At 38.6% G+C, this 12,330-nt stretch overlaps 1 protein-coding gene across 3 annotated transcripts in view; it reads right to left on the bottom strand.

The window, feature by feature from the left end:
* The window catches only part of OXR1 (oxidation resistance 1), a 455,727-nt gene that overhangs the window by 218,449 nt on the left and 224,948 nt on the right, over nucleotides 1-12,330 (bottom strand). For all 3 annotated transcript variants that reach the window (XM_027575402.2, XM_027575393.2, XM_027575417.1), the window contains exon 3: nucleotides 3,255-3,451. In XM_027575402.2, coding sequence (XP_027431203.1) covers nucleotides 3,255-3,451 — 197 coding nt within the window. The remainder of the gene's footprint in view (nucleotides 1-3,254; nucleotides 3,452-12,330) is intronic.

The following is a 12,330-nucleotide window of genomic DNA, read 5'->3' as shown; positions in this document are numbered from 1 at the left end:
CAGGTGTTCCAGTCCTTCTCTGAGGAGCCATGAAGAACTAGAATGAAGCCTCCAAAGCTCCTCCTTAAACTGAACTCTTAGCCGATTTCCTCCTGTCCTCCTCCGCTAGCAAGGGCAAGGTTAATCCTCACAACCTCTGCTAGTCCCCCTTTCTCCCTCCCCTTTCCCACCCTCAAAACTTATTTAGCACTCACTATGTACTTCACACTCTACTAAGTACTTGAATCAGTGAAACTAATGGCATCATCCCCTACCCATAGGAATGGAAACCTGGTATGGAGACAGATATGCCAACACAGGAAGATCAGGGGGACAAGTGTCAGAGGCCAAGGGAATTTAAAGCAAGGAGGGTGATTACTTCCTTTTAATTTATCTTTAGATTCATATATTTCACATCAATAGAGAATAGCTTTTCCCCTACTCATTCCAAATCAATGAAATGTTATTATACTTCTTGTAAGATGGATTAATTCTCTTATAAAAAATGAGTTTATGCTATGTCATTATTTTGCTGCTATTAGGTTTAACATGTTTCTATTACTACGAATAATTAAGGACCCGAATCTACTGTCTATACAAGAATACTGTTATGTCTTTCTTAGAGTCCGCTCAACAGGAAATAGATCCTATACATAGGTCCATGAAGGATAACAGCTGTGAGATCAAAAGAAATTTCTAGGGGCGCCTGGGTGGCTCAGTTGTTAAGCGTCTGCCTTCGGCTCAGGTCATGATCCCAGGGTCCTGGGATCGAGTCCTGCATCAGGCTCCCTGCTCAGCGGGAAGCCTGCTTCTCCCTCTCTCACCCCCTCTGCTTGTGTCCCCTCTCTTGCTGTCTCTCTCTCTCTCTCTGTCAAATAAATAAATAAAATCTTAAAAAAAAAAAGAAATTTCTAGAGAAGCTACTGCGCCACCAGCCACTAAAAGACAGTTAAATAACTTCAAAATTTTCTAGTTTTTTTATTTGAAAATTCTTTAATTCCCAGAATCATTGCTTGATTTTAAATATATTATTTTACTTAAATACAGTACTGCTCTTCATTGCAAAACTTAAATGTAGTACTCAACTTAGCCACATGAGGGCTCCTAGGTTTTATTCAATTGTGTGACCCATAAATTGAAACACTGAAAGATACCTTTCAATGAAAGTGCATATTGGCTGGTGGATGGGTTAGTTGGCATGGTTTCCTTAAATGAGATTATCTGAGAATTGAAGTAAAAATACTACTCCACTGTATTACTATAGAAACTCATTTGGCGCACCTCTGCAGGTAGCCTTCTGAATAAATGAAGGCTGATTCTGAAGTGTCACAAGAGAAGGTTAATAATTTCATTTGCAGAATCTGCTACCTCTTGCTCATGGCTCCTTAACTTCTCTCAGGTTCTATCCCTTATCATAAAAATAAAGAGTAGAACACCTACCTAACAAGCTTCACTTGTGCCTGGTATATGGCATTACCAATAAGGGGTGATTTTAGTTGTTGTTGTTATTACCAACACATATCATTAAGGGATACTGAAAGACACTTGTTTTGTGAAATAACCCTTCAATACAGGCAATTACATAGTTGCTAATATTTCAGCCTTGAAAAACATAGTTACGGGTCCAAATTAGTAGAGGGGTTATAAAAACACATTAAGTTAACAATTCAGATATCTCTTTTAACATAATAGACATGCCATTTGCACTGGTTATGAATCAAATTGTTGCAAGTCCAGTAATTAAATATTCACTCGTGGTAGGGACATTTACGATAACTCACACTTCCTCTCTCTATAACCCAAGCTCACCATTTAGACTTCTGTTTTCTAGGCTTATCTCTTTATTTATGTGGCCAAGCTTGTCATTGTTTCCCCCTCATTTTCTCACCTTTAAAGAACATTGAGTTTATATGATAAACTTTATTTTCTGAAGGTAAAATACCGTTTCTTCTTAGCCAGTTAGTAAGTTGGAAAAGCAATAGAAGGTGGTAGACATGTTAAAGGGTGGAAGGAGAGGACACTGGAAAACAGTCAGTTATGTAAACATTATGGGCTTTTCTAGTTAACTGATTTTTAGAAACATGTTATTGTAAGTTTTAAAAATAAGACGGTTTACACTGTCTTATATCAATTCTTATTACTTGACTATTGATATCCTCAAAGACACCATGCCTGCTCTCTCTTGAAAAATAAGATTTGAACATCTTCATCAGGAAAGAGGAGACCAGAGAGTAGATATAGGAGAAGGACATAAAATGGCAGAAAGGGAAAGCGTGATTTTAGTCGCCATATCCTGAAACAGTGCTAGGCCTACATGGAGGCATGTCTTCAAGCTTGAAGGATACAACCTAACCCAAAGACACAAAACATGTCTTGACAAAGTCACACAGAAAATTGATGTGGGAGTAAGAATTAGAAATCTGGCCTCTTGAGTGTGATCTCTAGATAAGAACACTAAAGTAGCTGAGACAAAATTTTCAAACAACCCATATTGGGTTGAGGTGGTAGATACCAAATAAAATGTGACCCCTTTGATGTAACTTTGGTAAACCATGAAGCCATAGTCTCTACTTTTAAGGCTTTTGGATAGGACCAAATCTCTCTAAAATGAAATAATAAGCAAGGTCAAGCCTCCATCTCCTCTTCCTGGGTAGACTTATCTCCCCTATGCAAAAAAAGGGGCATTGTGCTGGCACGACTCCACCCCCAGTTTACTATTTTCTTAGCTGATGGGTTCTACATGGGGTTCAATCCCTCCAAAACGAAGTAACGTGCAAAGCCAATGCACACCTGCACTGCAATCTGTCCTCCCTCAGCCTCCTCAGCCTCTATTTTCTTAATGGCTTTGGTAGTTACGGGGGCACATCAACCACTGTCTCAACAACCTGACAGAACATGGTCAGAGACTTGAAAGCCTGGAGGAAACATGAAAGAAGAAACACAAATAAACAAGAAGTGGCGTTGGCTGAGAGGGGCAAAAATGAAAGTGGTAGCACATAAACTCATACACTGGAGAACCAAAGATACATATGACTAACTCCCCTCAGGCCAGGACATGGACAGTCCCCAAGCCTGCTCTCTAACTTAACTTTGTGGAAGATTCTCAGTGCTCTTCCATCTCCATGTTCAAACTGCACGAGAAAATGACCGCATCAATCAGCAGAAAGATACGCATGTCCTATAAGCAAGGGGGCATGTAACTGCAGACCCACGCATTCACAGGGCTGTTCAGACAGACCGCACCTGTTCACATGCATAAAATGTCTGGTGCTCACCAATGGTGTAGAACCTCTTCAGTTCACTCCTCCGAGAAGGATGCTTCTGGGTATTGGTTGTGTTGTTCTGCTCTTCTTCAATGATGGGCGTCTTGGGTGTGGGGGCCTTACTGGCTTGTGGCGTTGGCTTTCCTGCAGCAGCCAGAGGGCTGAACCCAGGAGCGGTAATATCCACTGACTGGGACTTTTTCTTCAACCTACAGGTAAAGAATACCACATGCTGATTACTCACTCGGGGACACTTGTTTCAACTTTATCTCCGGCATAATTTTTTTCAACAATTGAATTAATATTTGGCCCTGAAATAGAACAAGGTTTATTCAGAAATTATAGACATTCCCTACGGTATTTTAAATTCTTCAAATATTTGTGAAACTTCAAATATTTGGGGAAAAATATGCCGAATCATTTTAAAAGGTTTTGGTAAAAGGTATTAGAATGTAATGCGATAAAGGACTTTTACTTTTCTAACAGCAAACTAAAATGTGGTGTCAGACAAAGATAATGCATTTGGCTACTGCTTTTAATTCCAAAAGGAGTATCTTTAATGCTATAGTAAAACACTAGTTAGAAATAAATAACTGCAACCCAGAAAGAGATAATGAAATGATTATTTGGGTAACTAGAGGCTGCCAGGGCTTTTTATTTAATCTATAATAGCATCTTAGCTGTAAAAATTATAGAGTTCACATTATTTCTCCAGACATTCTCATGGACTGCTCACATCTACACTTTAGAGAGCTGACATGAGACCTCACATGGAAATCAAAAAGCTATCCATAAAACATTTTCTCCACTCATGCATAGGGAATGTGTCTCTTGGTGTAAAAATTACTGATAAATGATATGAGATAAATCCAAATACTTCAAGCTACAGAACTTTAGATTTGTAATTGTAACTGAACCTTAAGCCCAGTCTACTCTTGGTTCATGGTACTTTGAGAAGCTAACACTAGGTGTCATTTTTCAAGTCTAGATTCCTCATAGAAAACAGGTTGGTAGTCAATTCTTTATCAGTTACAGTAATCACACTTGACATTTGCAATTTCTCAAGTTTCGCACATGTTTATACCTCCAGACTTTATTTAGGCTTTTCCAGTAAATTCTTCTATATTCTGCCCCACTGTCAGGTCCTGCTCATGTTTCTAGACTCAGCTTAAAAATGGCCTCCTCAGGCACTATGTAATAGCATAGTGTTTTAAGACCATTGACATTGGATTTAGAAAATCTAGGTTCAAACACCATCTCTATCACTTAAGCTTTGAAACCTTAGACATATTTAACCTTCTGGAGACAGCAAAGCAACAAAACAACAATAATATGAAGCTCCTGTCACCCAATTATTTTTATTTTATAGGGGTCTGTTACCCAAAGGATAAAAATTTAAAGAAAGAATAGTCAAGGCTTGATGTCAGATTGATAACAAGGGAGGAGAAAAAAGAAGTAGAAGAAAGAGGATTTCAAGGTTCCTGGTTTAGGACCTAAAATGGATTCAGCTTTACAATGGGAGCATGAAGGACTCCCAGAATATGCTCCTACAGGAGGAGCACAGTGGCTTGGCATCGCATAGTTTTTAGAATATAAGCAGGGGTTGCATTACAGATTTGCAGTAAAAAATTTAGAGTTTGGATCATTTTGCTGATTATCAAAAATGCTGACTACCTTTCATTGACTATAAAGGCAGATGTTGGTGGGGGGGGGGCAGGAGAAGAAGGCTGAGTGGGCGAATGGGGCTGGGCAAGGAGACTTCCAAGGGCCTTCAGATGTGGAGCATCTACAAGTAGAAACTATTCATGCAGCAACTGGTGAAATTACTATGTTTTTGGCTGTGAATCAGGGCTGAACCTCAAGACACTGTTTACAAATAATAACATACATATAGTCGTAGAGATACCCTGGCAAGAGTCAAAGAAGTTGTCAAAGATCACGAGACTTAAAAATGTGTATCTGGGGTGCCTGGTGGCGCAGTCGGTTGAGCATCTGACTCTTGGTTTTGGCTCAGGTCGTGATCTTGGGGTTGTGAGACTGAGCCTGGCGTTGGGCTCCACACTCAGTGTGCAGTCTGCTTGGGTTTCCCTCTCCTCCCTTTGCCCCTCCCCAGCTCTCCAAAATAAATTTTTTTTAAAGATTTTAATTATTTATTTATTTATTTGAGAGAGCGAGAATGAGAGAGAGAGAGAGAGCACATGAGAGGAGGGAGGGTCCGAGGGAGAAGCAGACTCCCCGCTGAGCAGGGAGCCCGATGCGGGACTCGATCCCCGGACTCCAGGATCATGACCCGAGCCGAAGGCAGTCGCTCAACCAACTGAGCCACCCAGGCGCCCCTCCAAAATAAATTTTTTAAAAAATATGTATCTTGTTGCTAGGCCACACCATCTGTAGCACACTCTGAGTTAACAGAGTAATCATACTATATTTTTCCTTTTTCCTTTTATAATTTTGAGAAAAATTTAAACTATGGAAATACTGTTATCTAACCATTAAAATTGTTTTCGTTATATTTCTTTCATTAATATTGTATAAATCTGTTGTCTTATAAAGAATAGTTATATTGAAAATAAATGGCCTCCTCTGGGCAGCTTCCCATGACATGGACCTTGGTAGTCTCACAGCATTCCACACAGGGGGTTATTCATAATTAACTCTTAAGCTTATATTTAATTGAATTTACTAGACCAAAAGCTTTTTTAAAGGGATAAATGTATCAATTAGTAAAAGATTCATTAATGAAAGCAGTGTTTACTAAATCTTAGCGATTTCACCATCACCCATATGATTTTAACCATACCCACATATCACCTATTTAGTATTCATGAAAATTGAACTGCTTTATTCAAATTGCCAACAAATACGTTAAAAAGTGCTCAACAGCATTAGTCATGAGAAACACAAATTAAGACCGAGTTGTACTCATAGCCCACCCATCAGAATGGCATCAATGTGAAAGACATGATATTAACTGCAGTGATAAGGAGCTATCGGAGTTCGCCAACACCTGATGGTGGGTGTGTAAATTGGTACGACCACTTTGGACAAATGTCTCGCAATATCTGCTTAGCTGAAGGCATGCATCTTTTTACTCACCAATTCTATTCCTAGGATATATCCTACACAATATGTTCACCCGGAGACACAGTCACGAATGTTCATAGAGGCACTATTTGTAATACCCTAATATCAAACACAACCCAAATGTCTACTCACAGTAGAAAAGGGCAAATGAATTGTGATAATACTTGTACAATGAAACTTTATACAGCAATGGAAATGAATGAGCTACAACTACTTGCAACGGCAAGGCATGTCTTCACAAAAATGAGGCTGGGCAAAAGAAGCCCGGTACCAAAGAACACATACTGTATGATTCCATTAATATAAAGTTCAAATAGAAGCAAAACCACCTCTGATATTAAAAAGTGTGGGTAGGGTAACTACTGGGAGTTATGTTAATGGAGACATGAAGGGGTTTGTGGGATTCTAGCGATGTTTTGTTTCCTGTTCTGGGTTCTGGGTACCAGGACGTGCTTACTTTGTGAAAATCTAATAATCTATGATTTTTGCGGATTTTCTGGATATATGTGATACTCTCCATATGAAACTGACCAATTTTGGGGGCACCTGTGTGGCTCCGTCATTAAGCGTCTGCCTTCGGCTCAGGTCATGATCCCGGGGTCCTGGAATCGAGCCCTGCATCAGGCTCCCTGCTCAGCCAGGAGCCTGCTTCTCCCTCTCCCGCTCCCCCTGCTTGTGTTCTCTCTCTAGCTGTCTCTCCCTCTCTGTGTCAAATAAATAAATAAAATCTTAAAAAAAAAGAAATTGACCAATTTTTAACATTCATTTACAATGAAGATTGTATGTAATTACTAAATGGCTACTTGCCACAAAAAGCAACAGTAAAAAGAGAATGCTAATGTTGGCCTTTAGCCTCCCAAAGATGACCAAAGTAGAGTGAATCTAAGGAAGGATCCTTTCCTTTAAAAGAATTTAAAGACTCACTCTGGCGGCTCTGCTGAAGTCTGACGAAGGCTGTATCTCCAAGTTAAGCAAGCTGCATGCAATGTCCTTCAAGGAGTAGCAAGCAAAAATCACCTAGTGTACCACATAGTTGAGGAGATGCGGATTTACTTTGCACAGGGTTATCTACTTTTTTTAATTTCTTAGTCTTCCCAATAACACCATTCTTGTCCTAGTCTAGAGTTTGTAGGCTGGAGCTGAATGTTACAGTAGTACCATACACAACTAAGAAAGGCATCAAAATTAATAAGAGTAAGTTAAGAAATAATTTGCAGTTCACTGAGGCAACAAAGTTAATTTGTCCCAACATGGCTTCCCAGAAAAGCACACTTAGATGCACTAAGACTTAGATTACACTAGAAATATCATATTGAACCCTATAAACTCTATGAAATCACCGATATTTGACCATTCTTCACCAACAAAAATATCAATTTTCTTGGGTAAAATAGGTAAAGGGGATTAAGAGGTACAAAATTCTAGTTATAAATAAGCCAGGGGATGAAAAATACAGCATAGGGAATATAGTCAATTGTGTTGTAGTCATGTTGTATGATGACAGATGGCGACTTCACTTATCATGGTGAGCACTGGGTAATGTATAGAATTGTTAGGCACCTAAAATTAATATAACATTGTACATCAATTACACTATAAAAAACTATAATACATTTTTAATGTCGTTTCTATAGCTCACCCCATAAACTTTATTTCAAAATTAAATTTGAATTTTACTCTAAAGCAAGCTTTTTGGGGGAGAGGAGCTCAGCGAAGTCAGAATTTAAGGGAAAGGTGCTAAATTTTACAGGAAGAAAGCCAGTTATTGTCTAGTTCTCAGAAAAGATTATTTCCAAAAATGTAAGTGTGACAAATTTTTATCTCAAAGTCATAGACTATTTTTATCACCAGAAACTGTTTCAGAATTGATCAAAGTTACTAATTAAAGTCTCATATTGTAGCATGTCAGCAATGACAGCTTAGATTTGAGACAGTGCTAGATACCACAACTGATGAAGTTCTACATCACTTAAAAATGTCTCCATATCCCACAAGTCCTTTTCTTTTTTTTTTTTTTTTAAAGATTTTATTTATTTATTTGAGAGAGAGAGAATGAGAGAGAGAGAGCACATCAGAGGGGATAGGGTCAGAGGGAGAAGCAGACTCCCTGCCGAGCAGGGAGCCCGATGCGGGACTCGATCCCGGGACTCCAGGATCATGACCTGAGCCGAAGGCAGTCGCTTAACCAACTGAGCCACCCAGGCGCCCCCACAAGTCCTTTTCAAATAGCCTCTTTGGAATGAGCAAAGGATGTAGTTGTGGGCTCCAAAGGCCAAAGGCAAGCAGAAAATGGCCCTATGGCATTTTCCCTGCTCCTTTTGCCCTTCCTCACCAGATAATCTTCCCAATCAACACTTGAAGGGTGTCATATTTTCATTGTTGTTGCTGGAGTCTGGAACACTGTGAGTAGCTTCACTGGCTTACCTAAGAAAATACTTCCCTGTGCACGTTTTTAGAAAGCAGAACTGTGTGCGTAACTGAATTAGCCCTTTAAAGATCCTAAAATTGACTACTGTGATTGGCAAGGAAATGTGCAAACTGCTACCTTCAATTTCCAAATTTCATGAAGGGAAGTCTTTCTCAATTTTTAACAATGTTCTTAATTAAATGTGTTAAACAAATGTAAATAGCATAATGGAGTATGTAGGTGTACATGAGATAAAATACTCATTGATATTAAATGAAACATTACAAAGAGAGACAAAAATAATCTCTTAATTGGCACCAAAAGAATCTTTGTTTAATGTGCTTTGCATTTCCAAAGGAAAATGAGTGCCGACATCTTGGATGGAGAAAAGGAAATGAGTAAAAGGAGCCATCCCTTTTGGCACTGCGCCACTAGGCAGACTATCTAGTGGTTCATAATCTTTGCCCTTTCTTTTTCCTCTGTTTTTGAACAGAAAAGAACTATTCCTTCTCTTCTCCACATGTGTCCCCACACATTTTTTCAGCATGGTAACAATGTTGGACACTTTTCTGAGACTCGGTTTTCTCATCTATAAAATGGAGATAAAACATATCCAGACAGGTTCTGTGGATTAAGTAAACACCCTCGGTGAAAGTGCCTAGCACAGCACCTACAGAGGATGTTCTCAATAAATGGAAGTTCCAATCTCTTTGTAAAAGGATGTAAGGGAGGACAGAATTTTGTTCTTCAAACTTCTAAGGGATGCTGAGGAAGTTAGAACAGCTTCCTGGGATCCTTTGCTGCTGCACTACTCAGGGGTTGCAATGCATTTTGTAAGGGGGCGGTCCCACCTTTTCTGCAGTGTGGATTTGGGGGAAGGAGCAGAGGATAAAGGTTGCAATGGTTGTCATCTTTCTTTGTCTGCCAGGCTCTGCATCTTCTAATAGTTTTGTTATTTTGCCTAAATACTACATGATAGAATTCTACCTTAAGCCTAAACTAAATCCTGGTATGATTTAAATGCATAAGGAAAAAAATGGTTTCATTTAGTTTGAGTTCTTCACTGGAATTACATCTTCCATTAAATGGAATTCAAATTGTACCTTTATTAGAACTAACAGTATATTTCCCGAGTTCTGTGGCTATCTGACAAAAATGAACGTTCTACTATACACCTAGTAAAGGCTTAGGATGCCCTGGGGTACAGTAGCAACAGTTGAGAAAAGCTACTGTAGTATAATGAGAATATTCCCTAGGTCAGAGGAATTTAAAGTGGTAAAACAATAGAATATAAAAGCCACAGGTGCATCTATTTGACTGTGTGCCTCTGGAATAATAGCAGAGTGGTTAAGACTATGGACATGGGGCCAGATTCCCTGGAATTGAATCCCTAATCTGATATTTACTAACTTGTAACCTTCAAAAATTTTCTTAATCTCTCCTTGCCTTGGCCCTCTCATATGTAAAATGGAGGTATTAATAACACCTGTGTCATAAAATTGACATGAGGATTAAGTTAACCTTTATAAAAGCACTTAAAATACTTAGCACATAGTATTATTATTTGCTTTAAACAAAAACACAAGCAAACATCAATAGTCACTGAGCATTTATAATATACAGGGCACAGGCCATATATATATTATTTCATTTACTGATCACAATAAACCTATGAGGTAGTATCATATTCCTTATTTTTAGAGGGGGCGGCTGAGGTTTAGAGAAAGAGACAGGGCTAAAAACTAGGGACGCTGGAATCCAACCAGTACATTTTGACCAAAAGGCCATGCTTTGGAATTAGGGGATAGAGATAAATTTCAGCTGTGACATTTCCCAGCCATGGGACTTTTGGCAAGAACCTGGACTTTCTAGACCTCTTATTTTCTTACCCACAATGGTGGTAGTTATGTTATCTGCCTACTTTACCCAAGAGAGTTCTTGTGGGCATAAAATGTGTTAACTCATGTGAAAGCACTTTGCAAAATTCCAGAAATCTATAGGACTGGTACTAGCTATACAAATTCACTCTTCGCCACATTAATCTGTTGTATACTAACAAATGTGCATGTATACATACATACACGGACGTATGTAAATGGCTGTGCCCCTAAAACCCAACATTTTCTAGTCCTTTCCAGTAATTTTCAGCAAGAAGACCATCTGTGGTTTGCACAACTCATTACTGTTAGCAAAGCTGGCTCCTTGCTTCCTAAAAGAGCTAGTGTAAGGATATTTTTTAAAGCAGTAAAGCTGCTGAGAATGCAGATTTTTCCAAGTTGGATACTGTGGCTTCTGCAAAAATCTCAAGTCACTCAAAAAGAGCTTTTGAGAGCAAATGCCTAAAAAAATTTCACATTTCAAAATTAAGGCCTTTTGTTACCCCTCCTGTACAGTCTGACTAAAAATCAGCAGCTAAAAACAAACCACACACTCAGCAAAAAAACCCAAACATATTCAGAAGTCCAACCAGAAAAAATGACAGATTGGAAATCTATGCATTAAACCAAACAAACAAAAAAACAATCCATTAAGATATAGACTATGCCAATCACAGCCCGCTTTGTAAGTGCTGTGCTCATACTATTCTAGGTGGCCCCAACATAGGAACGAAGCAGAAAATCTCATTAGTGTGGAATCAGGAATTACACAATCTTCTTTTATAATTCTAAACCAAAGCAAAATGTTTCAACAGAAAGTATCCTTTGGGAGTGCAAATTGGTATTAGACAGTCAATGGACACCAAAACTGGGTACCTTGTTATAAAAAGACGTTCCTAGCCCTGTATTCATCCTAAGAAATTTATGCTTTCCTATTTGGAAATACAGAGAACAGAGAATTCAAGAATTAAGCCACAGGTGCAATGATATGTAGGAATGGTTTGCTAGAAATTCTCTTGTTAAATGCAACCAAGTTCAACTCTGCGAAGGGCAAGGCCAGTGTCTATAACGTGAGTTATATAGAAGCACACATGAATTTATTGCTCTTATACCTAATTCTATGCTAAAAATGCCAGAAATTAAATCCCAAACCAAACTGCCTCTCCAGAGTTTAATAAGTCCTAACATAAAAGGTGAACATTTCTTATTGACCTTTCATGAAAAAGGCATCCAAATCCTCCAAGTTTGCCAGCTGGTTTGTTTATATCCCTATGTTTACACCCGCCGAGAGAAGAGAGACAGGAAGAAGCACTTTTGATTAGGAGTCCTTACCACCAGATCAACTTAATCCCTACAGTCACAGAAATCCTAGTCTGTTCATCAGTTTATTCCTAGGATTTAGCATGGTTCTTGGCATAGAGTAGGCAACAAGTAAATAGATTATGGAATGAACGAATGATCTCATGATGGGGGAAAACACCACAAGAAATAATACAAAAAGACAAGCAAGTTCACATATAAAAAATCTATGAAAATAAACTGAAAGAGTAAGACTTTGGACAGTTTGGGAGCAGATACAATGATCAATTTAATTCATTCACTTAAGATAGCCTTCTTCCCACCCAACTATGGGAATGTGTTTTTGAATTTAGAAAAAGGAAATAGTTTCAAAATCTCCATTATCAATACTATGACCAGTGTGAACAATATGTCAATTCTT

This window comes from Zalophus californianus, chromosome 4, assembly GCF_009762305.2.
Source record: "Zalophus californianus isolate mZalCal1 chromosome 4, mZalCal1.pri.v2, whole genome shotgun sequence".
Classification (NCBI taxonomy): Eukaryota; Metazoa; Chordata; class Mammalia; order Carnivora; family Otariidae; genus Zalophus; species Zalophus californianus.
This window is presented reverse-complemented; position numbering and strand designations above follow the sequence as displayed.